This window comes from Wyeomyia smithii, chromosome 1, assembly GCF_029784165.1.
Source record: "Wyeomyia smithii strain HCP4-BCI-WySm-NY-G18 chromosome 1, ASM2978416v1, whole genome shotgun sequence".
NCBI lineage: Eukaryota > Metazoa > Arthropoda > Insecta > Diptera > Culicidae > Wyeomyia > Wyeomyia smithii.
The window spans coordinates 69,740,007-69,767,843 of NC_073694.1; the positions used below are offsets into that span (position 1 = coordinate 69,740,007).

Below are 27,837 nucleotides of genomic sequence, written 5' to 3' on the forward strand. Positions count from 1 at the left end.
CTCTTTTTTCTCGAGCAAAAAGGTATATAACTCCTTATAACTTATTCGTGTATATTTACGATAATGTCCATCATTTAAATTATCGTAAATATATTTCAACAAAATCGAAATCGTATATAATACTTATTATCAGCCGCAGAAATTGATTTTCAATCGCATTTCATGCCGAAGCCTGACAGATTTACGATCCTAGGCTTAGAGAATCTTAAGACAATATGAAATAAATCGTTTTAAGTCGGATATTATCGTATATCGATAGTTATATCAATAAATTGCACAATAATATTTTTTTCCTCAATGCTTATATCGCCTCCAAAACAGTACGCATATGCTGTTTTTGCATATCTGAAGCGAGTTTGTGATATTTAGCTCTAAAGCTGGAAATACAAAGTCAGCAAAATAAATAGTTTATCGTATGAAATTCGATGCTGATTACTCGATGCTGATCACTGAACTTAATGCTCCATCATTTCATTGAAAAAGGCTCTGCTCTGCTACCCTAGGAAAATAGCTAGCAGAACAATATAAAAAATAGCATTTTCAGCTAACAAACAGTTGTATAACGATCAAAAATTTAGTGCTCAGTAAATTCTCTAGAAAAACTCTGGAAACAATTTAACTCTGAAAGGATAATCATATTTTGATATGCGTAAAAGGATAATCATGCGTCAAATTGACTCCTGACTTTTAAACAATTGAAATCGCTAACTATTCTTTACAAATTATCAATGAATGGTCATTACGGTGTTAACACATCGTTAAACAACAAAAAAACAGAATATTTCTTTTTAATTAAGAGAAAACAAGAGAAAACCAACGTCAGTAAAAACTGTCAGTAAAAAAATGGGAAATATTGCTGAAAGCGAGGAGTCAAATTGACGCAGACTAGCTTTCTAGAGTTTATGGGCATCGAATGATCACTAAGTTTTCAACTTACTCTGTACCTACTTTAGTTACATGACGAGCGTGACAAATTTTTGCAGTAAACGACATTGATTAGAAAATTTACATTTAATTTACAGTTAGTCATATAAGCGATGAATGTTTTGTGGTTTATTTTCTTTCGTAACATACGGGAATTGTAAACTATTTTATTTTCATTCAAAAAAATCGCGTCCCTCTTCGATTGCTGTTGATAGACGCTTCCGGAAACTGCCACAGATGTCATCACCTCCATGATCTTAGTTTAATGCGACATAAGTGTGATGTGAGACATTCTGTTGGTGGTCTCGACGACATAAAACATAAAACAATCCAAAGGATTTGTATCGAAATTGCTAGGGCAGGCTTCTGAAAATGACTGTATTTCCGTGCCAGGAAATTTGAAACTAATTCGGTTCTCATTGTATTGCATAGCTCGCCCTGCTTCCCATACGTTCGGTAAACTGTCCGACAGCGACTGACGGCTGCACACACACGCAATGCCAAACGGGCTGTTATTTTCCATCTCCTTATGTCTGTTGGTTCTTCCAAGCTGTCGCTAATGACAGTCTTTACAGTGCGAAATCCTACGGCACAAATCCGAGCGGGCTGTCAAGTGATTATGATTCACGAGAGTAAGGCCGATGCTATAATGCAAGCGAGATAGTGCGAAACAACATTATCAACAATGGGAAAATATATGAAACGGTTTGCTTCGTGTTCATCATGGCAAAAGGAAAAAGACAAAGCCAATCCAAACAAACCCATATAAACAGGACATCCTCAAAATGAACAAAACTAGGCTGTTATGTCCTAACGAACAAAATACATGCGCAAGAATGAGCTGTCGTGAGCAACACACATAACGGCTACAACGATGAGAACAAAGCCACACACACAAACAGCCTCTTCGTAGCACGTTTAATGGAAAATTTAATGGAAAATGTAACACGAATTTAGTCCCGCTGCTTATACAAATTCGCGCACGATATGGGTATTCTGCGATCTCTGAGCTAAGAGAAACTAAACATAAAAAAATGCAGCTCTGTCTGTCTGTCTGACCAATATAAACTCTGAAACTACTGAACCGATCGGCGTGAAATTTTGTATATAGGGGTTTCAGGGTCCGAGAAAGGTGACTAAGATAGTTCGAGACCCCTCCCTATTCTGAAAGGGAGCGGTTCCATACAAATGAAACGAATTTCTACACATTTCGACAACTAACCAAGCAAATGGAACTAAATTTAGCATGAGAGGGTTTTTAGGGGTAACAAATATGTCCGTGATGGTTCGACACCCCTCCCTCTTCCGCAAAGGAGGGCCTCATAAAAAAAACACAACCAAATTAATATGTGAGTGTTTTTAGGGGTAACGAATGTGTCCATGATGGTTTTATACCCCTCTCTCTTCTGTAAAGGAGGGGTTCCATACAAATGTAACACAAATTTCTGTAATTGTAAATTTGTAAATTTGATATGTTAAGGTTTTTAGGAGCAAGAATGGTGTAGTTCTAGAAAAGGGGGCTCTCACACAAATGAAATGGTTCTGAAAAACATTTGAACATGGCCGAACACCACCCAATATGGGTGTTTCCGGAACCAGAATGGCGCTCAGCGGCCAAAAATTGTCTCCAAATGCCATTTTGAAATCCAAGAACTGCAAAACAGCGGAAAATGACCAAATACCACCCAATATGGGTATTTCCGGAATCGTAACGATGCACTGAAGCCTCAAATCGACCTCAAACATAATTTTGAATTGTAACATGGCAACCGCTGGTTTCTAAAAAACAGCTAAAAGTGACCAAATATCATCCAATATGAATATTTCCGGAATCAGAATGACGCCCAGAGGCCAAAAATTGCTTTCACATGCCATTTTGAATTCCAAGATGGGGACTTTCTGGAAAACAGCTGAAAATGACCCAATACCGTTCAATATGAGTATCTCCGGATCCAATATGGTGCACAGAAGCTAAAAATCGAGCTCAGACACTACTACTCAATATTGATATTTCCGTAATTGAGATGATGCATAGATGATGCAAGCCAAGCGTTAACTCTGGACACCATTTTGAATTCAAAGATGACCACTTTCGGTTTCTGGAAAACAGCGAAAATATCTAAATACCACCCATTATGGGTATTTCCGGAATCAGATTGATGTTCAGATGACAGAAAAACAGTTGAAGATGACCGAATACCACTCAATATGGGTATTACCAGAATTGAGGTGATGTACAGAAGCCAAAAGTCGAGGATGTTGTCATTCTGACAAAAGAAATCATTCCAAACGATTTATATTTTGACTTCGATCGTATTCCATGGCCGATTCGTCGTGCATTTGCAGACTATAAGCAAATCGCGAGGAATCAATCAATTTAGAATGTTTAAAATTATTTAAATCAAGACAAAAATGGGCGGGACGAAATTTGCCGGGTCAGCTAGTCATCAATAAAAGCGCAAAACCGAACAAAATGTCCGTAATAATCCGGTCATGTGAAATCGTGTTAGGCGATGAAGTTAAATATTTCCTAATCTCGCGCACACTGAACAAATTTTATTCCACAGGGTGTTCAATAAGTTCAAATACACTTTTGAAAGGGGTTCAAAAAATAAAAATGCAAGAAATATTTTTCATTGAATCAGTGTTTATTGAATACCTTTACAAGAATTAGCTGGGAGCACATCCCCTATTGTGGTGTATAACGAGCTGGTGACGTTTTTCAAAAAAATCGCTCGCGGCACGCACGTGGTCCGTCGGGATCTCGCCCCAGATCATGGAAATAGGCTTTTTAAATTGGTCCAATCCTTAAAAATCTGTCCATAGTCATATTAATTCAAGAGCTCAAACCACTCAAAGGAATAACGAAACAATCAATTGACCTAATTTATAATTAGAATTCTCAAGCATGTCTCGCACAATCATATGTTACTGAAAGATAGCCTTGATTCTGAAAAAAAAACACATGTAAGTGATAAGAGATAAAAACGGGTGTCTTGCGACTGGTTGCTACTCAGTACTCACTGAATGCAGTAAATGAAAACCGACTTACTCGAAGAATCATTTTCGATTTTCTGTCGCATTGAACTCTTTTGCCAGCTTTCATCAATCAACAATGATGTAGCTATTCAGTTGCAGTTATGAAAAAGATTTGTTAGAAAAATTACAACTTATTAGTTAGAAGCACTGTCGAAACATTTCAAATTTTGTTTACTTCAATATTTTTATGCTTCAATTTGAAAGTAAGCCAATGATATAAAATTGGATTTATAATGTATACTTTTTTTTTTGAAGGAAAGCGGCTTATTTCAAGCCCAATACTTGAAAGACTCAACTCTGTTTTACATTCAGGTTGCGTTGCGGATTTGGATTAAATATTCAGCGTTTACTGATGCATGTACTGAGAGATTCTTCGCAACTCATAAGATTCCTTCAAATATATGGAGCCAAAAGGTCCTCAACTGTTGATTTTTGAGAATGACCTTACCTTCGCGGAACTTTACATGGGTTATATTTATACAGTATTGCCAGTATTTTAGCTCGTATGTCTCAAAAAGACCATACCAACCAGTTGCAAACGAGAGTTTCACTTGTCACAAAGTAATTTGCGTAGCCTTTGTTAAGATTAGTTCAGTGATTAATGTTTCGATGTGCTGGGATTCAGATTATGGTACTTCTACACAACATAGATAATATATTCCAGATTTTTTGTTAATTGTGCATAACATAAACATGTATATTTTTGTTTCGAATCGAGTGGTGCGCAATTCTTAAATTTAATCATTGTCAACATAATGATTCAATGTTATAAATAACCTTGGTATTATAACGCCGTTTTTGGATACGATACTGTAAGGTATCGGCGGAGTAACTTGGCTTCTACCTGTTAAATATTTGTAATTTCAAACTCTACGTAAAAGTTATCGTATATGAATCTTTTTTATACATCTCTATTATCATTACCTGTGTTGTTGTCCGGTTTCTGAACGTACCTCATTAGAATGACACGCTGAATAAATACTAAAATCCCCCAACCAATGCCTGTATGTTGGCATAATTCACGTTATTAAAATAAATGTTTCCACTGACACGAAACAACGAGAAATAAAAGCTATGGCGGCTATAGGCCATGCGTAACCAGAGTGGAATCCCTAGTAATTTTAAAGGTAGTGTCCATGTTAAAGACGTTCGTCGACTAGTGTAAATTTCTCCCAAAAATTCACTTAAGTATCAGTAAGTAACGCAAATTGATGGTCAAGTAGTTCCTAGAGAAATAAAAATATTTTACATATGGTCGACAATGGGTGCATGTCGCTGTTACTGAATAAAAAAGAAGAGAATAAAAAGATTAAATAATAAAATCTTTACCACAGAGCAAACTCGAACAAACGCCAAAAGTCACGTACTACTAAGGGGAAAAAAACAACTGATTGTGCCTACTGTTTTGATGATGGTGCCGCTGCTTTCGACCTTATTCTATCGTAATGTACTCAACTGGGCTCTGATAGGACAATCAGTTCTATTGATTTCGATTTTCTCTCCGGTTATGTCACTCTTGATAAATGTGACAAAACTCTTGGCAGCTTGTAGCCTACCAATAAAACAAAACAAAGATTAGTTGAAACATTGTATGGACGTTCACTGAGTAATCTGCTGTGGTTGTCATTGGAGTACTTTTCAACAATCATAAAAGATTTGTCATCTACAGACGCACTTCGGAACAAAGAGGCGTTTTTGTGGAAAAGTTTTAACCCATTTGGTTGTGTTACGTAACAACCCATATCAGTTGGTCGTTGTGAGCCTGTAATCTTTATTTCTGTCATCAATGGTTTAATAGCATTCATATAGCCGCGAAATGAAAAACGATGATCGAAACAATGATATCAAGCCACAGATAAACGGCAGTAGCTAGAATAGTTCACAGTAAGCACCGGTTATTCTGTGTTTTTCATGTGGAGGTGAGCGTGAATTTGATTGTAGTGGGGTCGCTGGAGTGGTGGTGCCTTTTACGGAAACCCCTTCTCATTGCGAATTTTATTACCCTACCTATTGAACCGTGTAGGTAATAACATGTGGTCCATACTTTTATAGCTATTTAAGTTCAATTACACTGTACATTAGTATTACTGTCAGAAGGTCTATCTTCATTTTAACACAATTATGTGATAGGGAAACTTGCGTGATCCAATCCCCCCAATTGGGCTGGTTTATGACATTTAGCCTAATTTGAAATGGATAGTTTAGAAATCACGATAAGTCGTAATGAAAATTGGAACTAAAAACAGATAGAGTATCGTTAAAAAGTTTAATTTAGCAACAACTTCAGCGTCGATATCACCGAGAGCATTTATAATTTTTGATGTTGTTTGGCGAACATCGATTATTTCTTGAAGAACTTGAACAATCGGTACAAACTGTGTTTCAAATTGGAAATCAATGTATTGTTATTAATTTTTTGAACAATTATTAAAATGAAATAAAAGTTGAGTTGTTCAGTAAGGCGGCTACCAGACGGTAAATGAATTTGTTCACATAATCGGGGACTATTATATTTTATTAATGCGAAAATAAACTAAACATCTTAAAAAACTGTGTTCTGAAAAGATCCTTAAGTCGTCTAAACACCATTGGAAGTTATCCAGAGCCCGCAATTTTCTGCTGATCAATTGTTTATTATTTACAAAAATATACAAATGCAACGGTAAAAGTGTCAAATTTTCTGGTATGGTTTCTAGCAGCTACAGATAAACAAATGTGGCGGGTTTTGCCACATTTTCCGTAAGCTCTAACGCTCATGCAATTTTAAGATGTCATGTTGTGACGCAAATGTAAATTTGTTTTGTGCTCTGGAAAAGTTGAACAACATACCTAGGAATACACTTTATTCTGTCCACAGTAACCGAAAATTTGATTGAAGTTTTTGAATTTCTGAGTCGTTACCGAGATAATCAAGTGAAGTTTACCACATATGGCAAACACATTTTTATACATACATTTTGAACTAGAAATATTCGATAGTCATCAACTAGGTTTTCACCCGCTCGAATACAACTAAAAGTGTTCAGATCAGTTCAGCTGTTAAAATGTGTCTAGATTATTCGTGATAGAAGCACAGAACAGATATTTACTCAGTTTTTGTACCTAATTTGATTGGTATTTGTGACACCGCCCTATGCGACCCAATTAAAAAGTTAACTTCTGGAGTAAAATTATAACCGTTCCTCAGTCAAGAGGCAAGACGGATACAGATAATTAGTGTTATTAGTGTAGTTTAATAATACTCCGATGATGCAACCGAGACGGAATCTCTGGCGCTGATAAAGCTATGAATATGAATCACACGCCGTGATCTAGTGCTGCACTTGAGTTATTTAAAGCCATCATTTGTAGGTCGAAAGTTCAGCAGACTATCAGTTTGTACCACCTATCGCAACGTCGGTCATTACGAAGTACAAAAAAAAAAAAAAACAAACAACTAATGACTATTATTATCAACACAAATTATTTTATGGTATATTTGATAGAATTGAATGTAAGAATTTCAAGATCAGAGGAGCAAATAATTAGTATTATTAGAAATTATCGTGTCGATATTTTATCCTAATTTTATAAAAATCAAGTTATCACTCATCCGAAAATAAATTTAGCTGGCAGCAAAAATTCCAAACCCACAGATATAGTTTTCTGAACGTCAATCGAAACTTCATTCTAAATTAAAAAGTTTTTTCATTGTGAGAAAGAAAGCTCTTTATTCTTGATTTATTACTTTGATAACTCGTGTGCTCGCACCGATTCAGGGAAACGAGTTAGTTCATAGTTCAGTGTGGGACGACACCACGTTGCTTGCCAGCATGGTATATTTTTTATGACGTGGTAGAGAAATAGTTATAGAACAATACTAAAAAATCTACCTATCTATTTGAATATGGTTCTGTAACTCTAAGAAGAAATTGCTAATAAATTGATCCAATTAAAAATTCTAACGAACCTGAAACTCTAATGAAAAAGGTCATGCCATTCAAATTATTAGCCTACGAAGAATTGCTTGTTTTGCGTGAAAAACCTGTTGCTGCTAGAAAAGGCTTAATATTTTTTTATGAATATGTTCATTCGACACGGCTCATTGACCCTGAAAAGATCATCATATTTTGATGTGCGTAAAAAAATAATCATGTGTTAAATTGACGCACGACTCTTAAACAGGCTATCGAACATCTTTGGCAGTGGTTGTTTCGGCAGGCTTTTGCATAAGACTGCACATTCATGTTTGATAAAATAAAATGTAAATTTTGAGAATACTGATGACTGATGAGAGCAAAACGTAGCAAAACGAGATTAGAAAAATAGGGGTAACAACGTAGAAAAAAAAGTATTTTCCTGTTATCTTTAGTGATACCAGCATTCCGTGCAACGCACGTGCTGTTTTAAGTGAATCCTTGCGTGGCTTAGTCAATGCTCAATTCAAGATCAACATTCGAATTGTTTTTTATCGCATGGTCATTATTCGTTCAGCGGTAGGTTTCAAATATTTTATCTTCTCGAAAAAAGTCTCCATTGTAAATTTCAGCTTCAGCTCTATCGTATTAAAACCTCTTTCCTGGAACAAGGTAAAACCACAAAATTCCATTCCCATAGACACACACACATTTGATGCAGCCTTCCGATGCATAATCTGAAATAGTATATTTTCCCGATACTCCGGCGTAGAAATGCGGTGTTGATACTGGACACCTTGTTTCTCATGAAAGAAACAACGACGGCCGCATGGCAACAACAAAAATGAGTAGCGATAAAGTTTTTCTTTCTTGATAACTCTAGGCGACAGACACAAAGCCAAGAACTAAAGAACTTGAAAAAAAAAACGGGAAACAAAATCGGAAAAGAAAACTGTGTTTTTCGGGTTTGAAGTATTTTAGGTTTACATTTGTTCAATAAAAATTCCGGGTGGTCGTTATTTTCTCCGCACAAACGGAGCTCAATCATACCCAAGTAACAGAACTGGTTTTATCAAAGTTTTATAGCGCTGTTTTGGCTGTATTAAGCGCTTTGAAACTCTGACAAAACCAATATTGTTACTAGGGTAACCCTCCCCCTTGGCAACGCCACTGAGATTGATTATATAACTTTTAGTCATGTTAGCACTACTTACTTATAAAACTACGTTCGCTTTTACGACTAACTACGACAATAGTTCAACATCTCAAACACCCTGGAATAGTCAAAAAAAAAAATGAGTTTTCATAATTGTCAAAACAAAGCAAAAAATCAAATTTTTGGATTATGAGTCAAATCATTGTGCATCATAGAGATTTTTCTCTAGCTCCACAAACACCCTCGTATCCATTTAATCCATCATTTTGTACAGGATGAAAGATCATGAACTTTTCCCTTGTGGACTTTAGTGAATTTTCCATGACTTCCTCTTTAACAACAATGAACTTCATGACGAAGATGTTCAATTGAATGTCTCACATTTAAATTGTGAATTTCATTCTTCTCGTTCTACGTTATCTTATTTTGCATGTGATTCCGGAAGAGACCGCGGTAAAAAAATGTGTAAATTTTGAAATTCGCGAAAAAACTTCATTTGTAAAATGTGACAAATACTTTTGAAAATAATTGAGGAGCGAAGATTTTTGCATCTGCGAATCAACAAATCAAGATCCGAATAGTCAGATTAAGAGTATTACAGAAAATCATGGAAAATAAGGACAAATTCAGATTCAAATGACCTTATCTTTGCAGGGTGGCGAAAACCAGGAATTTATTTTTCGAATAATGAAATCAGGAAACATCAGGGAAATCTGAAAAACTCTCAGGGAAATGAGGATTGCCTCTACTTTTGGTTTCATATCCGATCCACTAATCGATAGGACGCAGCTGGGGGATGTTGGGCGGGTTCACCGATTTGGGTACCACATCTATATATTTAGCCGCTCTATCTTCTCGAACGATCGCTTCGAGTAGTAGGGCGACGCCAGATCCGGCCAGAGTATCGCGCCTTCGCCCTTATGATATTTATTGATGAACGACACAACTTGCGGCATGTAATTTGTACTATAAATTTCCCTATTCACGGTTAGTCCGGAACGACAGGAACGCGGCCCTTTTAGCTGATTGCCTGCCACAGCAGCACCTTTTTCGTAAACTTTCTGTGTGGAATGAACTTCACCTCGGAGCTCACTCCCTCGTGGGGAAAGTAAAATACGAAGTGCCCTGCCAGTCGTTGCCATCCAGGGTGAGATTGGTCTCGTCGTCCATCACCATAGCCTAATCGCGATTAGCCGGGAAAACCGACTGGACCATCTTATTCAGCTGCAGCCGCTGCGTCATTGCCTGCAGCTCCGAGACCAGTGGACGAGACTGTCGCTTCCTGACATGTATGCCCATATTCGCCAGGTACTTTTTCACTGTTTGGAGCGGTTAATTTTCGACGGATCCGTTCCCCGACCGTCTTGATGGATACTGCGGTCCTCGCCGAACGCGGCCGCCTGGGTTTCGCACGGCCCTTAGCCAAGCCCGTCTTCTGCTTTTACTCATGCTGAGCAACCTTAAGCTGGACAGCCAAAGCCCTTGGTCTCCCCGGGACCGCCGTTAGGCATTACTTCAGGGAGAGGACCAGTCATGCTTTTTAGCACTTACCTCTACGGGTAGCAGAGCAGCCTATTCAGGCCAGTTAGTTAACTACTAACTAACTGGGGCACGTCGATGGTTTCCTGTCGATTGGTGCCCTGCAAAATATTAACGATCTGCGATGCGGCCTTGATGAATCTCAGATTTCCCTATTCTCGCACATCCTACGCACAATATTCTCTGGCGTGGTGTCCGTCCCACTTATTGCCAGCATTTCGTCTCTTATCCGCTCGAAACGCGGACATGTGAAGAACACATGCTCCGCGTTTTCTCCCGCACCCGTGCATGCGGGGCACATAGGGGACTCGGCGTACCCGAACCTATGGTACTGCCTAAAGCAGCCATGGCCTGACAGGATCTGTGTCAGATGGAAGGTTACTTCCCCATGGCGCCTATTAATCCAGGCTGCTAACTCTGGAATGAGTCGGTGTGTCCATCTACCTTTTGTAGTGTTGGACCACTCCCGCTGCCACCTAGCCATTGAAGATGACCGTATAGTGTTGCGTATACCCCTCGTGTCGCGTTGGTCGAAGCACTCTACATCCTCTTTGACGATGATGCCGATGGGCCAAGACACAAACCGCCTCGTACGATACTGTTCAGTATGCGCACGCGACCCGTAGGCACATTAGCCTGTACGTACTCTCGAGTTTGCCACGATGGCACGAGGTACCCAAAACCTTGGACCACACTCGCCCTCCATACCTGAGTATGGACGTGGTCACGCTAGCAAGGACTTTGCGCCTGCTGCTACGGACCGCTGAGCTGTTTGCCATCATGCGGGATAGTGCCGCTACAGCCATGGAAGCTTTCCTGCAGGTGTAATCGACGTGGCTCCCGAATGTGAGCTTGTCATCGATCATAACCCCCAGAAGCTTCAAGGAGCGTTTTGAGACGATAGTGAATGCACCAGCACTGATCGATGCATCCTGCTCCGACTTTCTGTGATTTACAACAATAACCTCTGTCTCATGGTGCGCTAACTCCAGTTTCCTGGAGTGCATCCAATCTTCCACTACGCGTATGGATAGCGCGGCCTTTAACTCCACCTCTCTAATTGACTCGCCATAGACCTCAAGAGTTATATCGTCGGCGAAGCCTACAATCACCACCCTTGGAGGGAGTGTTAGTTTTAACACGTCGTCATACATGGCATTCCACAATACCGGACCCAGGATGGAACCTTGCGGTACACCTGTGGTAACTGGGACGATTTTCTGACCCTCGTTTGTGTTGTACACTAGCACTGGATTCAGAAAGTAGTTACCCAGAATCTTGTACAACGGCGCCGGCACTCTGAGGCTCTGTAGTGCTAAGGCTATGGAGTCCCAGCTGGCACTGTTAAACGCGTTCTTTACGTCGAGCGTGACGATCGCGCAATAACGATGCCCCTCCTTTTACGTTGGATTGCAACCTCAGCCGTTTTAGTGACGGAGAGGAATTGCATTCACCGTCTTCTAGTGCCAACAAATGGTGGTACAGATGTGATTCCGCTTCATTCCGTGGAATTCTAAGGTCGCTCACCTCTCGCTAGCAACTTTACTACGATGTCTACTCTTTCATTGTAAGCAAACGAATGGCGCCAGCAGTAAGTGCTGGTCGATTTTGACATCTCTAAAACTTAATGAGTCAAGCCGAGACATATGGCGAACAAACCGCTTTGACGCGTTAGTGATTTTATTATGGCGTAATATACTTTTGGTTGCCTGGAAATGTCTGATTATGTGCAAAAAATCGTCATTCACGAGTGTTGCTTTTCTCATTTCATTAAACAAAAATGGTGAAGCGTATCGACAGTTAAACTAATACGAGAATGCTACTCTCAGTGAAACAATGTGCCGCGGTTAGTTAGGTCGCTTATAAGACGGTAATTTCGATGGTTATCAACATCGTACATGTACGTTTGAAGGAACGCCAAAAACCTTCAAAGACGCTGATTTGGAGGAATTGCATGCCAAACGCAGGGACAGCTTGCTTCGGTATTAGAAGATACACGCCAGGTCATTTCTAAGCGATTGCATGCTTTGAGAATTATTCAACAGCAAGGAACTTAGTGTCATTTTTATCCTGCTCCTTTGGCAGGAGTTTAATTATTGCATTGCGACGGGACATCAAAACACGATTTGATTCATAGATAGCCTCGTCTTTTGATAGCCATAGATAGCCTCGACACTTTTTTCGCAAAGGGATTCGAGCTCTGCCAGAAAGACAGATCGGAGTCTATAAGATTTTGTGCAGGCGTTTCCAAAATATCGGCAGATTTTGACCGACTTTTGCTTGTACGAGCTACTCATTGAATTTCAAATATATTTTTTAGGTTTTCAAGAAGTATGAGATAATTTTCAAACAAATCTGTCACCCTCATTCTCAGCTAAGTATGGGAACGATCATGGTAAGCAGTGATGACTATCTGCCAAGTCCAGCTCAGACTGTGTCAACTCCCAAATGACGTCAAATGTATCAAGTGGATGCCGCATCAAACTATGCTCACGTTACGCATTGAAGTTTGAATTATACGATGATTTATAAATCGTTGCACAAAGAATGGTAACTTGCTCCCGATTGATTGCGATAACCTCACTCGATAACTCGTTGATCGATCGTCGATTTACCACACTCTCTGCCCACACTAGGATAGATTCCAGGAACTCCTGCCTGATAGCCAATCACTTGTTGCTAACATGAAACACAATGTACTCGGTACGGTCGCACGGCTGGCGATGAGTCACACGTTTTTTTTCTGGTTGAAAGAGCACAAGCGTAATCAGCTTGTACTTAAAAATAAAAAAAAAAGTCAGAAAAAACAACTTGTGACTATGAACACGACCTTCCGACTGGAGCTACCACCAGCTGATAGTCTGTGTATGGCAAAGATTTCAAGTTGAAGGATGGGAAATGTGAAACGCGGGTAGGATGAGCTCAATTTGATAAGAATGCATACGCTAATGGTGGTGTATCGGATTGTATGTTTCAATACAGATTAATGTTTCCGTTTGATAGCGGTTTTCGGTTCACGAGAATTTTGGACGTCATCGAAACTGAATAAAATTATAGTTAAATTCGTCAAATTCTGTTTTCCACATAAAGTAGCGACCACTATTATGCGTTGCTACTATGTGATATGATGGTTGCCGTAAACTGTGTTTTTATGTACAATCTAACAGCACTAAAAACTAACGACAAACGTTAGGTTTTTTTCTCCGCATGTACCACGTGCATGGATTTATTGCATATTTAGAAGTCCATTGGTGTTTTTCCGCTGGGAACGAAAAAAAGGGAGGCGGAGACGTAAAGTGCACAGCTGATAACAATAAAACTGCTGCGAACGTATACAGTAGACTGCCGCACGGAATGCCGGGTTTAGTGTTTCTCGTTACGTTGGTCAGGGTTGACACAGTCGCTGGTTGACACTGCCTAGACAGAGTCATACGCGCTCATGCAGTAGGCCCCGAGTGTACGACGTCGTCATCGTTGCCGGTGTGTATAAACCGCTGGAACCGTCTTGACCTAGTGGGACAGGTACTTCAGCAGCGGAGAAGGCCGTCGTCGACATCGATATCGAGTACTCTAGCAGCCCCGTTAGTTGATACGATTCACCGGCGCCGACAACAACTGCGACAACATCGTTTGTTGCATAACCTACAGAGCAGGTACACGCGTGCGCGAGAATTGCAGTCGTGTTTATTCTTGTTGCCGTTTTTCCTTTGTGCCGTCCGTCTCGACAGGACTTTTCGTTCGCAATTAGTGCCATAGAAGGACTACAAAACTTGTAGTCGGGCTATGAAAGTGAAATAACACTCCGCTTTGCTTGGTTGGGAGTGTCCTTGCAGATTTTGTATTCCACCCAGCCGGGAAGCATCAGATCAGTGTGTCAGCAGGATGTCCCCACCGAGTTTTGGAGTGCTGGAAAGGATTCCCGAGTGTCATAAATATTAATGCCCGTTTGTGCTAGAAACCTACTGAGATTGCTAAAAGCCAGTGTCAATGGAGCGGCAGTTTCGTATTAAACTCTGGTGCAGTATGAGTAAATATTGGCGCATTTTTATCGTACTTTGCTGTTTTCTTATCAACCGGGGAAAGTAATGATTTAATGAAAGTGTATAAAGTGATCAATGTATGGCTGTTTCGAGTGCGTTTTGATAGGGAACTAGCAATCGTCATTAATTTATTTTTCTTCTTTTATCTTTTCGTGTTTTTTTGTTCCGGTTGTAAAAGATTAAAATCGATTTCTACAATTGAAGTTTTTTTCAAAAAAAAAAAAAAAATTTGTGCTTTGAAATGCTCAACACTCTGTGCTGCCTTTAGACGGCCTTCATTGGAAACTTAATATCTATTTATTAAAACCTCTGTTAATACTTTTTTCTCATAAAATGAACTGACATCACTTTTTCCTTTTTCCTGAAATTTTTGCTGATGTCAAAGCATGGTTTTTTGATCTGTTTCTTTTTCGGTCATGAAAAGATGACAGGAATCGAAACTCATCGTTTTCTTCATCTAATCTTTCATCGTTGCCTGACCGACAAATTACTGAGCTGATGGTGCAGAAGCTTGACAGCTTGACTTGGACTGTGATATTTTGGATAATTTTGATAGTGACGAAAAAGATTTAATTATCCTACACATGCGAAGCGCATTTAGCCAACTGCCCCAAAAAATGTTGAGCCAAAAGCTCGGCCGTCGCGTTCTACATTTTTAGAGTCATAAATTGTGAGTCGAAGTTAGGCGCATTCAAAGAAATCATTAACAAGACAAAAAACTTGTACTACCAAAGTCTTTCATTTTTTTTTATAGGTATGAACCCTTACCTGAAAAATTCAAATAGCTGAAAATTTTAAATAGCTGAAAAATTTAAATACTTCAACTATTTAGACGAATCTCTACGCTTTCCAGAAAGATATTGGATCAACTTAAAACACTACACCGCAAAAAAATTGCAAATTTGTAGCAATTTTGTATTCTATGTTTGTTTATAGTTATCCTAGCATTCGTTAAAATTGGATTGAGTATGCATTAGAAGCAATCAAAGAAACCATGCCGAAATATCGTTTCGAGCAATATACTTAAATATCCACTTTAACGACAACATACAGTGCAGTTCCTCGTGAAGGATTTTCTGGATACGATAAGCTATAAAAAATTCGACCAATAATTAACTATTTCAATCAAATCTTGCAGTCAGTTCCAATGAAGCAGCACTATGCGTTGATTAGCAGTTGTGCTCCACCCGGAATGAAAACCAATGAAACAATGTATGCCAGACAAACCACATAAATGGGACATAAAATTGTTTGTCCTGTGTGACGCACATTGCCATTTTTGTTTCACATCGTTTCTTCAAAGGAGTTTTCTTGTTATCAGACATGTGTTACGAATCACAAAACAAAGCGGCTAGAATTTTTTCAAGTGAAAAAAAAAATTGGGGCATCAGAGGGTTAAAACGTGATTTAAAGTTTATCCAAAACTGTTATTTTGAACGTTAGCAGATTCTATTATCGTCTGTTAAAACTGTTATTTTGAACGTTAGCCGATTCTAATATCTATCACGCATTTTTTTCTGGATGAAACCTATTGATAAAAAGAATCTCGGCTTATCATTTTCTAATGTGCGAAGAGCAGTGTCCCTGGATTTCAACTTAGTGTAACCAAATGTTTAGAACAAAAATGGTTTAAATACATAATTAGACTTTAAACTTTAGAAAAAAAAACTTTAAGAAGAAATTTCATATCACAATCAAAATGTTTTTTTTTAGTTTTGATATTCTTCTTTCACATTTGGGAAAGAATGTGGATCGAAATTTGAAATAAATCAAAATGAAAATTCGAAGTTATTTTAGGCTTGTTTCTCTGGTATAGAGTCTACTTATCTGGAGAAGACTGATTACCTGATTAAATACATTTTTATGCGAATAGTTTACTCAGAATATGTTACCGGCTTGATGCATGTAACGGAGGACTCGCTGAAGTTGTACCTATTGTTCATCGCTAGAGTATGCTTGAAACTGACTCAAGAAGCTCGTGGTAACCGTTAGGTCCGATCGAGACGTTAATGCGACATATATGAAGCAGCCAACCAGCTCGCGGTACGGTTTGTCGGTTGTCTTCGATTCTAGCATTTTCGATAGTTTCAGCTGGCGCGATTGACGGCAATTCTGCATTTGGAACCGGTCGAGCAAGTTCTTCAAGTAGCGCCGTTGACTGATACGTATCATATTCTGTTGCTGATCCCGGTCGATCCGCATACCGAGGAAATTCTTGACTTCGCTAACGTCTATCATTTCGAACTCGACCAAAAGACAGCTCGTTACTGCATCGACCACCTCCATTTAATCGACGACCGATTTTGTATAGTTCACCAGAACTAGGATCGTACGCAAAGTGTCCGAGCTCTCCCCTTGTTTCGCTGTGGTCGAACCCGTAAGGTGATACCCTCTTGTTTCAAGCTTACTGTTCTACTATACCGAGCCTCTAGCTTTCCTACCAAGATCGCCAAATTACAATTTTCTGGAGTGAGACTTCACCTTACGTTCCACTTTGGTCTGGTTTATTCTAAGAGGAAATTACTATGTCAAGTGGAAAAAGTCTTATCGAATCCTCATTCCCATTGCTAATATCGCCAATTACAATTCGCTGGAGAGAATCAATATTCCTCTGGTCAGTTTTATTATGAGCAGGACTTATATTTTATCAAGTGAGAAGATTTTATCGAAACTTCGTTCCTCCAGTCAATACCGCGCCATCATCACAATTCCCTGAAGAGAACTATTAAACGTTACTCAGACCAGTTTTATTGTTTATTGTTTATTTTCTTCAGCCTCATCTAACTTCACAGTCTTAATGAGGGGTGATGGGGAAATGCCTTTGTGTATAAATCTGGGGTTTCCACATTCACTAACAAACGCGTAAAAATATGGGCTTTTACACGATTTTACAGAAAATTACTGTCACAGAATTACATAACACATTTACAATCAAATACATAAACAGTTTTGTCGGGTGATGAAATTACGCTCATAACCCTTGGGTTGCCGTCTGGAAAATACGTAGCTAGGCGATTTTCTCGGTTATGTTGCAGTGTGTACTATTTCTGACAATAGATTCCAACCGGCGACGTTTCACTTTGTTTTTGAACACCGGTACTGATATAGTGTAATCGAATAGTTCGTGGACTTCGTTGAACTGTCGACATATCGAAACTATCGGTTATTTCGTTCGTATTCGGTTCTCCGGAATTCCAACCTTAGCGGGTCTCTCCGGCGTAGGGGAATTGATGGCACATACAAATTTAATTGGTCCAAAATTATAGGAGCGTCAACAACACCTAGTAACAGTTCTGCCGCGAATATAGCTTTGATGGAGTCACGCCTGCCGCAAAGTGTTTCCATTCCAAGAAGCCTGCACCGGATGTCGTAATGCGGTATGTGGGCTGCATTGTTCCACGGAAGCAGTCTAAGGGCAAATCTCGTGAATTTTTTCTGGGCAGCTTCGAACCGGGAGATCCAAAGATCCGTATAAGGACTCCATACTACACGTGCTGTCTCGAGGGATGATGGTACAAATAAATAGTACAGTGATCGCAAACTGTATGGGTCGGTTAAATCTTTCGTAGTCCGCATGATAAATCCTAGATTGCGATTTGCTTCTGCAATTACGTTTGAATAATGATCGCGAAAAGTGAGACTTGTGTCCAGGATGACCCCCCGAATCCTTCACTGAATCTACACCCTCAAGTGTAGTGCCACAGATTTGGTAATTCCATATGATTGGTGCATTTTTACGGGTAAACGATATAATACAACATTTTTGCGCGCTGATAGTCATGCGGTTTCTCAGGCACCAGTCTTGAAAGAGATCGATCACCCGCTGAAGTTCCTTGCAGTCTTCAATGTTCCATATTATTAGATATACACTAAGGTCGCTTTTTACGCGTTTTTTTTACGCGGATGCCGTAATTTACGCTTTTTTTACGCGGATTCCGGAATTTACGCGGTTTTTTGTTTACGCGGATTCCGGAATTTACGCGGTTTTTTACGCGGATTCCGGAATTTACGCGGTTTTTTTTACGCGGATTCCGGAATTTACGCGGTATTTTTTTTGCCCGGATTTCGGTTTCCCTTCACTCGGAATGCAAAATTAACGATGATTTTTTTTACGCGGATTCCGGAATTTACGCGGATTCCGGAATTTACGCGGTTTTTTACGCGGATTCCGGAATTTACGCGGTTTTTTTACGCGGATTCCGAAATTTACGCGGTTTTTTTACGCGGCACGTATCCCCCGCGTAGAAAGCGACTTTAGTGTATTTTCAAGTCGTCAGTGTACACTAAACTAGCTCCAGGTGGAAGCAAGCGGGATATGTCGTTGAAAAATAACGAGAATAATAAAGGACCAAGGTGGGACCTTGGGGAACGCCAGAGCTGTTTGTGAAATAATCGAATTTCGCCGCAGGAAGCTTCACGCAAAGGCGACGGTTAACCAGATATGATTCAAGCCAACGTATGAGAAATGATGGGGCTCCTAAGCGGTCCAGTTTTGCAATCAGTATTCGATGGTCAACACGGTCAAGGCGGCCTTTAAATCAGTATATACTGTGTCGATTTGATCACCATTTTCGAAGTTCTTCGGGCAATATGACGTAAACTGAACAAGATTCGTGTCAATAGAACACCCAGGAAAGAATCCATGTTGATCCGGTGATATGTATGATTCGAAAGCAGAAAATATGATGTCTCCTACCAGAATCTCAAGTAGTTTGGAACCTGTGCAAAGCGATGTAGTTTCGCGGTAATTGGCCACATTACGTTTGTCTCCTTTTTTGTGGACAGGAAACATAAACAACTCTTGCCACAGTGTAGGAAATATAGATTCTTTTATCGAACGATTGTAGATAACGGTGAGTGGGAAACTGAGTGATTCGGCGCACTTTATTAAAATCAGACGGAATGCCATCTGGTTCAACAGCACTTGAGAGTTTAATTTTTTTGATTGCCTCAATAATGTCACGTTCAGAGAATCTGTTGCCAATGTCCAAAATATCAGGCGGGACGTCAGCCAAAGCAGTATCGATCAGCTGAGTGGAAATCGATTCTTGGAGAAAAACACCGGCAAAAAACTTCGTGAATAAGTTGCACATTTCTTCGATTGTATTGGCTTCATAGTCATTAAGAAAAACTGGAAGATCTTGTAAGAAACTGTAAGAATTATAGGAGGGCCACAGCTCTAGGCTCTTCGTTAGTGGACAACACGCCAACATCGCATCACATTTACAATTTCCTTCGGTTTGTAAGAAGTATGGATACCATCCGTCCTGATTTAGCAGGACATGTCCTGATTTTGAGATCCTGAAGCGTCCTGATTTATTTTTCATATTTTAGCATTTGTCCTGATTTTTCTGTATGATGCCGGATGTTCAGAAATGTTGAAGATTGTTTAGTACTTTTACTTTGACTCCGGAACGGAACGGACTCATTTTGAACGATTTTTTTTCTTTGGTTGAATTTTGTCGAGAAAAATTGTCTAGTTATTACAACCCTCAACTATCTGACTTTTGGGTTCTAAAGCAATCCAGCTTTTTTCGCACCATAATGGCTATGATGCGTGTTCGTAATATGCGAACCTCTCTGCTTACGTCACTTTTGGGGATTTCTGAGGAATTGGCAATACAAATCTTACCAGATTTATTTCTCTTTTGATAAAATACGTGAAGACTTCAAATTGACATGAGCAGAGTTGTCAAAAGGGTGGATGATTTAATACGAACTTTGCATTTCAGCGTCCGCCATTATGGCGCGTAAAAGGCTGGATATCAGTTTTTATATATCATTTGAAAAAGCCGCGTTTTCTGAGAAAAACGTGATTTAAATAAAAAATATTTATCGTTTTCCTTCGATTTTAAAATGAAGAATAAAAAACTGCTCGAAATGTCTTAAATGACATTTCGCACACGTACGGTATATGGGAGAATTGACATTTAAGGTATTTCGAGCAGTTTGTTATTCTTCATTTAAAAATCGAAGGACAACGATAAACATATTTTAAAAATCATGTTTTGTTCAGAAAATTGCGCTCTTTCTACTGATATATAAAAATCAAAAAACCGTGTAAAACTTCAGGACCCGATTTTAAACAGTTTACGCTATTGCACTGTTTAGGTATCTGCTAACGCCTAATGAATCAAAGTTACAAAATTGTATCGTCCGAGAAATACTTCAAATAAATAAATGAGTGGCGTATTTTGGAATGTAACCTCAAATCACGTGTTTTATTTAATGATACCTCAAAAATAGAAGACACCTCTGATCAAATTTGTACCGGAAAAAGTTGTCCTGATTTTTAACTCCGACCAAATGGTAACCCTAGTAAGAAGTCATTCTCATATTACTTACCACGCAAGCTCCTGTAAAATCGTCAACGCTCTCATCGGGACATCGAAAAACAACTCGGAATTGTGCATTCAACGGTGATGTTACTTTTCTGGAACGGCATTTCTCCAATTTTCAGAAAACTAACAGCGATAAAAACCGATCCAAACCACTTCTACCCAAATTTTCAAGACAAAATACCCAATAGGTAACTTTCAACAGCGTTTTTACCGAGATGCAATTCGATATGGGACACCCTTTATCATACTTTTATAGCGGTTCGGAGCTTTCCATTTTTACTAGTTACCTATAGCTTAGTTGTAGAACACTAGATAAGATAAGACATCCATTAATTACGTAATGCAAAAAAAAACATTTTTTTGAACCCTACCTCACCCATAAAAAATACGTAACACTGCCAATCGGTAAAATTTAAAATTCGGACTGTTATTTAACTTAGGTTGTTGAGTTCATTTCTTTATTCGAAAGTTATTTTTTGTTCAAATCAAGATATCAAAATTAGATTTTATGAATCATGAAAAATTGGCATCCAGTTTTCGTCAATTATGATTACCGGAAACAAGTTGTCCACCGCGTTGTTTCCTAGATGGTCTGCATCGGAGTCTTTATCAGCCTAGTTTGCCAGACACCTAAGGCGAGACCACTGGCTTCCTACTCTTTTTCAGCTCCTGCCTCCATGATCCCTGTTGTATTGATGATTTTATTGATTGTGATTTTATTTACACGAAAAATATTTGATTATTTTTATGTTTATTTTTAAAATCATGCACAATTCCTTCTGCACCCTTGTGGATACCCCTCCCCCTGTAAGCGTTACGTAATTTATGGATGCCGCCATTGCTTTTTCAATTTTTTGAAGTAAGGTAGTATTTTTGAAATGCGAAAATGAACGAGTACTGAAAAATGTGAGGCTAAATGAAGCGCAATTAGCTCATAAAGCGAGTGAAAATGCTTAGCATCGAAATTTTTGGTCTATACAAATTGTTTTGGTCCTAAATTATTTCAGTATCTCAATAGAAAGCTCTTCTAAACCCTGTTCGATAAGCACTTCTAATTAGCAAGGTCGATTGATTATTTTTGCCATTGCAGCAGGTTGAACACAGCTGCGATAAAATTTATTCAAACCAAGATTATTTTTCTGCGCTAAAGTACGATTAACGTGCTCTGCAAATTTGTGGAACGCAAAAGAACAACGATTGTACACCGAGTGTTTATTGCTACGCTTTTTCATTCATTCCAGTATGTCACAACGCAGGCCCGGCTTGAGTGATTCACATGTAACTTGATAAACTGTAATCGTACTACAATCTAACATTCCTAGTAATACCATTCATTGCTGCAGCTTTAGCGATGACTTCATTGCAACTGGTTTCAGCTGACACTTCGTTCTTATCACTGATGAAATTACCCAAGACGTAGGATGCAATAATAATCAAAGCGGTCGTCATCTCAAGTCAAATCTAATATAAAAAAAAATATATTTGATCTATCTTATCAGCTGATTGTTCTTTACCCAACGTTTATTTAATTGAGTGTTTTCTTTTTTTTCTTATTTACCCACAGGTGAATCTACACAGCCCACTTATAGATAGACAATAGCGTCCATCGAGCGCGCAATGTGGCGATAGGTAACGTGACAGGACGCAATGCTTCAGTGGAAGGAGCCATCATCGCAGCGTACTCCACCAGCGGATATGACTGCGTACAAAACCTGAGTACTACTCTCGAGCAATTTCGATTACCTTGGTGCAACCGGTGTCGTTATAGATATAGAATGAAAAGCTAGCTTTAGGTTAATAGTGAAACGAACTGATAAGTGATAACAGGTGAAATCTCAGCAAAGTTGCTCGTGACGAAATACATTTAGGTAGCGTAAAAGTGATTAGAAGTATAGCAAGGACGTGGTCAAGCGACAACACTGCAGGTTACCGGATACCGTAGAACATAAGATGCTGAACTCTACCTCCAAGCATTTGCTGCATTGTGTGCTGCTTATCACGTTACTTGTTCTGTTTGAAGTATTTTCGGGAGGTATCAAAGTAAACGAAAATAGCTTTGTGTCGGTCGACCCTTGGGAGGAATATGGCACGATACCAACGCTGCTGTTATACACACTACGGTTGCTCACGTTCCTGACGTTACCACAGGTGTTATTCAATTTCTTCGGACTAGTGTTTTATAATGCCTTCCCTGAAAAGGTAGTGCTGAAAGGGTCGCCTTTGTTGGCACCCTTCATCTGCATTCGGGTTGTAACCCGAGGCGACTATCCAGATCTAGTCAAATCGAATGTGATGCGTAACATGAATACATGTTTGGATACCGGACTGGAAAACTTCCTGATCGAAGTTGTTACTGATAAGGCAGTGAATCTGGTCAAACATCGCCGCACTCGGGAGATCGTAGTCCCGAAGGATTACAAAACTAAAACCGGTGCCATGTTTAAATCGCGCGCCCTGCAGTACTGCCTGGAGGATACAGTGAATGTACTTAACAACAATGACTGGGTGGTGCATCTAGACGAGGAAACATTGCTTACCGAGAATAGCGTGCGAGGCATCATCAATTTCGTTCTAGATGGAAAGCATCCTTTCGGCCAGGGTTTGATTACGTACGCCAATGAGAATGTGGTCAATTGGCTGACGACGCTAGCTGACAGCTTCCGCGTTTCTGATGACATGGGTAAACTGCGACTGCAGTTCAAAATGTTTCACAAGCCGTTCTTCAGCTGGAAGGGCAGTTACGTCGTTACTCAGGTTTGTTGCGGCTGTTGATAGATATCATTCTAGAAAACCGAATCGATCTTTGTTCTGTGCTTACATTACAGGTCCACGCCGAGAAGGAGGTTTCATTTGACAACGGAATCGATGGTTCAGTTGCCGAGGATTGCTTCTTTGCTATGCGAGCGTTCGCCAAGGGATATAGCTTCAATTTCATCGAGGGTGAAATGTACGAAAAGTCACCATTTACGTTGCTAGACTTCCTGCAACAGCGGAAGCGTTGGCTCCAGGGGATTTTGTTAGTAGTGCATTCGAACACGATCCCAGTGCGGAACAAGCTGCTGCTCGGCATTAGTGTGTACTCGTGGGTCACGATGCCACTGTCCACTTCGAACATGATTTTCGCCGGTTTGTATCCGATTCCATGCCCGAATACGGTGGACTTTCTGTGTGCTTTTATCGCCGGGTTCAACATCTATATGTACGTCTTCGGAGTGATAAAATCGTTCTCCCTTTACCGTTTCGGAGTGGTTAAGTTCCTTGCGTGCGTCCTGGGGGCACTGTGCACGATCCCGATCAATGTTATCATCGAGAATGTTGCCGTCATCTGGGGCCTCGTTGGAAAAAAGCACAAGTTCTACGTGGTGCAAAAAGATGTTCGTGCACTCGTTACCGTTTAACGAGACTCTGGCGATGCTGTTCTGCCTCCATTATTTCTGGTCAGGTTTTAGGAAAAAGCCGACGAAATACTTTATTCACTATCTGACGATAGGAGCTAGCTGTATTATTTTCAAAACCTAGGCTTTACAGTTTTTCTTTCGTCTTAGTGGTAAGTTTGGCAGGTTAGCTGTTGTTATTATTACCTGTAAATTTGATATGATTCAGTATTTTCTCTGAATTACCGTGGTAAAAGTTTAGTAGTATTGCGTGCGCGTTCATAGGGAACTCTTGTAATTTTGTTTGTTGTACCGTGAAGCGCCCTATTTTTGCGCGGTTCTTACTTCTGCGCACTTCATATTAAAATGTTAAAAAAATATCAATTAAAAGCAGATTTTCAAAAATGATGTTTGGAAGTGATTTTCTATGTATTAACTGTTAACTTTCTGCTTATGTTTCCTTTTTTAGTAAACAGCATAAACATTTTGATACTAAGTGCGAAGAATTAAGAGCCGCGCAGAATTAGGGCGCCTGGTATACGCTCATCGAACCTACAAGTTTATGTTATATGCGCGATCAAGTGTTTGTTTGCATGCAACTTGCTGATAATAAGGGTGCGTTACTCATCAAGGTGTTCTAATGCTAGCTCTCGAGTTTATATTCGTGTAACATGTCTTGTAGTTTACATTTTCAAGTTATTTACACAGAAAAGTACGTAGAAAAGCATCCGATAGATGAAAAGTTTCAAGAATATAACTATTTATGTTCAACGATTTATTTTTTTGTTATGATTTACCAATTTTACTGCTAAACGCTGAGTGCGTGAACGTTCTGATCAGATATAAGTTCTTCTTTTTCAACTTACAAAAACGGTAGGAATCATAATTTCATCCTCAACGTGGTTTAAAAGGGGTTAGTAACGAAAGACTGAAACCCGAAAGGCTGAAACTCGAAAGGCTGAAAAGTATGTTTCATAACGAAAGGCTGAATGCACAAAAGGCTGAAACCACAAAAGGCTGAATGAACGAAAGGCTGAAACATGGAAGGCTGAAACTTTTGTAACTTGAATCATAATCGTTGAAAAATTCGGAGACATGGATAACAAACCTTTATTAAGTGACAGAGTTCAATGTTTGAGTATTAATTGGTTTGTGCAATGGAAAATTAATTTTCGGCAACATTTGAATCTATACACACTTGACTCTTGTACACGTTTCCTAGATGATTCAAGGCGAGACGGCCGAAGGCCGCGAGTGTGCGCCGGCGATCCGCCGTCGGAAGCGCCGGCCACTGCGGGGGGGCAGCCCCCGCAGAAATCACCTCTGTATAGGTTCGTTCGTTTTCCTAGGTCTACTGACTCGTAGGGGTGATCCTCTAGTTTAGTCCGAACGAGCGATAGCGAGTAAGGACAGCATACATCTCGGACAATCGAGTCGGCCGTAGGCCGCGAGTGTTCTTTTAGAAATAAACTTTGTGAATTTCAGCCTTATGATTTTCAGCTTTTCGTGATTCAGCCTTTCGTGTTTTCAGCCTTATGTAGTTTTCAGCCTTTCGTGATTTCAGCCTTTCGAATTTCAGCCTTTCGTGTTTCAGCCTTTTGAGTTTCAGCCTTTCGTAGTAGACCCGTTTAAAAGGTACGTTTCCGTTGTATAGGTCAAACGCATTGAAAAACTTCAGTTCGTTGATACTACCAGTGATTTTCGACTTAATCACAAATATGGACCAAGTTTAGCACACATCCGTGATGAGTGACTTTCCCTTTTTTCAATGTAGAGTATTGTAATGTTTAGGGATAATGCGATATGCTGGAGGGAGAAAACGCTAATGAGATTTTCAAGGTTTGTAATTTATTTTAACTGTTTATTTCGTGTATAACTGTTTACCATAATTAGCATTTTAAGTGTACATTATATTTGAGAACTGTGTTCTCTGAACGTGTGAAAATATTAGCATTACAGAGATGTACATTATAAAGCTTTTCGTTTGTATTGCAATTTTCCGCAAATTAAAACTAAATCATTGTGGGTTTATCAGGAACCCCTAAATAACTAAACGTAACAAAAAAAAACTGAACAATCAGTTGTTGTTTTGCAATAATTTCAATCGTCAAAAGCATGATGGAAGGGATTATCACAAACTGTTACTGTTTCGTAGAAATCACAACTTGGATCACAATTTATTAAGATAGAACGCTTGTTCAGATTAGGCGCCGAGAACGTAGCTTTTTATTTAGAACGATGATAACAGAACAAATTACTCATATTAGAACGAAATCATGAACAGAATAAACATCCACGTCCACAAACGTTGTTCACTACCTATTAACAAGATAAAACTAGTAATGGCAGATGAATGATTAAAATAATAAGAAAAACGGAAAACCAAACAAAAATCTTCAAAAAGTAAGCAGCATTTAAATTAGAAAATATTTAAAATTATACTATTGGTTATAGCAAAAAAAAAAACACTCTTCAGCAAAATAATATAGAAGTAAAACACACAACGCTAAAAAGTAATTTCAAGGTCGGTAAAGTTTTAAACAGCTTCCTAATGAAGGGGACTGTTTCTATACATTTTTCTATAGGGACAGCCATTTGATATGAACAAATACAAGTATAAGAACAAAACATTGAAAGCAGTCGCAACAATCTAGCAAAAAAAGCTAACAACACAGAACATGCAAACGTTATTTATGATCTACCTAACTGTAATGGAACCGGCGGTAAAATTATTAATAAAATAATGCGATTCAACATTACACAGACTTGTGTTTGATCTAGATGGAATCAAAAGAACCATGAGGTAGTGTTTGTGCCCTGTCCTCTCGAACTGGTTGGATCGTCTCATATGTCCGATTTAACAAAAGAAAAAAAAACTGCTTCGACTGAAGCAACTATCAAGGTATAAATCTTCTCAATACCGTATAAAAAATCCTTTTTCACAGATAGGCCGTGTGATTTTCGAGAAGGTCACTACGGACTGAATGTTACCCCTTTCCGTCCAATTCTCGATAAATTTTGAGAATTCAACTTGCAGACTGACCATCTGTCATAGACTTTAGGGTAGCGTACGATTCAGTTAAGAGAAAAGAGTTATGGCGGTTTATGTCTGAACATGGTCTTCCAGCGAATCTAATTACACGTTCCGTCCTTGAAGGTTAACATCACGCCTCAGGGTAGCCGGTTTCGTGACGTTAGATGGTGATGGACTGTCAAAATGAAATGCCAAGCGCATTGACGGATGAATTTAAGAACAGCATGTGCTCATGAAATTAATTCTAGATGGTCGTTGAACCTCAGTTTGGACTCTAGCGTAACCTCTAAATCGGTGATGGAGGAAACATATTCTATTGGAGTTGATTACAGGGTGATCAATGGTGGTACAGCGACAAGATTTCTTGACATTTACTCTTATTACATTTTCGTTACACCACTGTAGTAGATTGTCTATGTCACGCTGGAGAGCCAAACAAACATTTTCAGGTCGTCTGCGAACATAACGAAGATCAGCGACACTGCCTTGTGGAA

The 27,837-nt window shown here is 39.3% G+C and overlaps 1 protein-coding gene and 1 long non-coding RNA gene across 6 annotated transcripts in view; one reads left to right on the forward strand and one right to left on the reverse strand.

Annotated features, from left to right (window-relative positions):
- The window catches only part of LOC129730860 (beta-1,4-mannosyltransferase egh), a 43,156-nt gene extending 16,088 nt beyond the window's left edge, over positions 1-27,068 (forward strand). Inside the window, exons 1-3 of one of the 5 annotated variants that reach the window (XM_055690475.1) lie at positions 13,928-14,207; positions 22,500-23,689; positions 23,761-27,068. In XM_055690475.1, coding sequence (XP_055546450.1) covers positions 22,886-23,689; positions 23,761-24,333 — 1,377 coding nt within the window. In that variant the 5' untranslated portion in view covers positions 13,928-14,207; positions 22,500-22,885 and the 3' untranslated portion in view covers positions 24,334-27,068. Of the gene's footprint in view, positions 1-13,927; positions 14,208-14,273; positions 14,582-22,499; positions 23,690-23,760 lie in introns of those variants that run through there. The other 4 variants (XM_055690467.1, XM_055690458.1, XM_055690483.1 and 1 more) reach the window with 4 other exon arrangements.
- LOC129730889 (uncharacterized) lies at positions 3,669-5,099 on the reverse strand. The gene is made up of 3 exons (XR_008728939.1): positions 4,888-5,099; positions 3,977-4,048; positions 3,669-3,874 (listed from the first exon to the last, which is right to left on the reverse strand). It is a non-coding gene; the product is annotated as an uncharacterized LOC129730889 (long non-coding RNA).
- Positions 27,069-27,837: the final 769 nt, after the last annotated feature.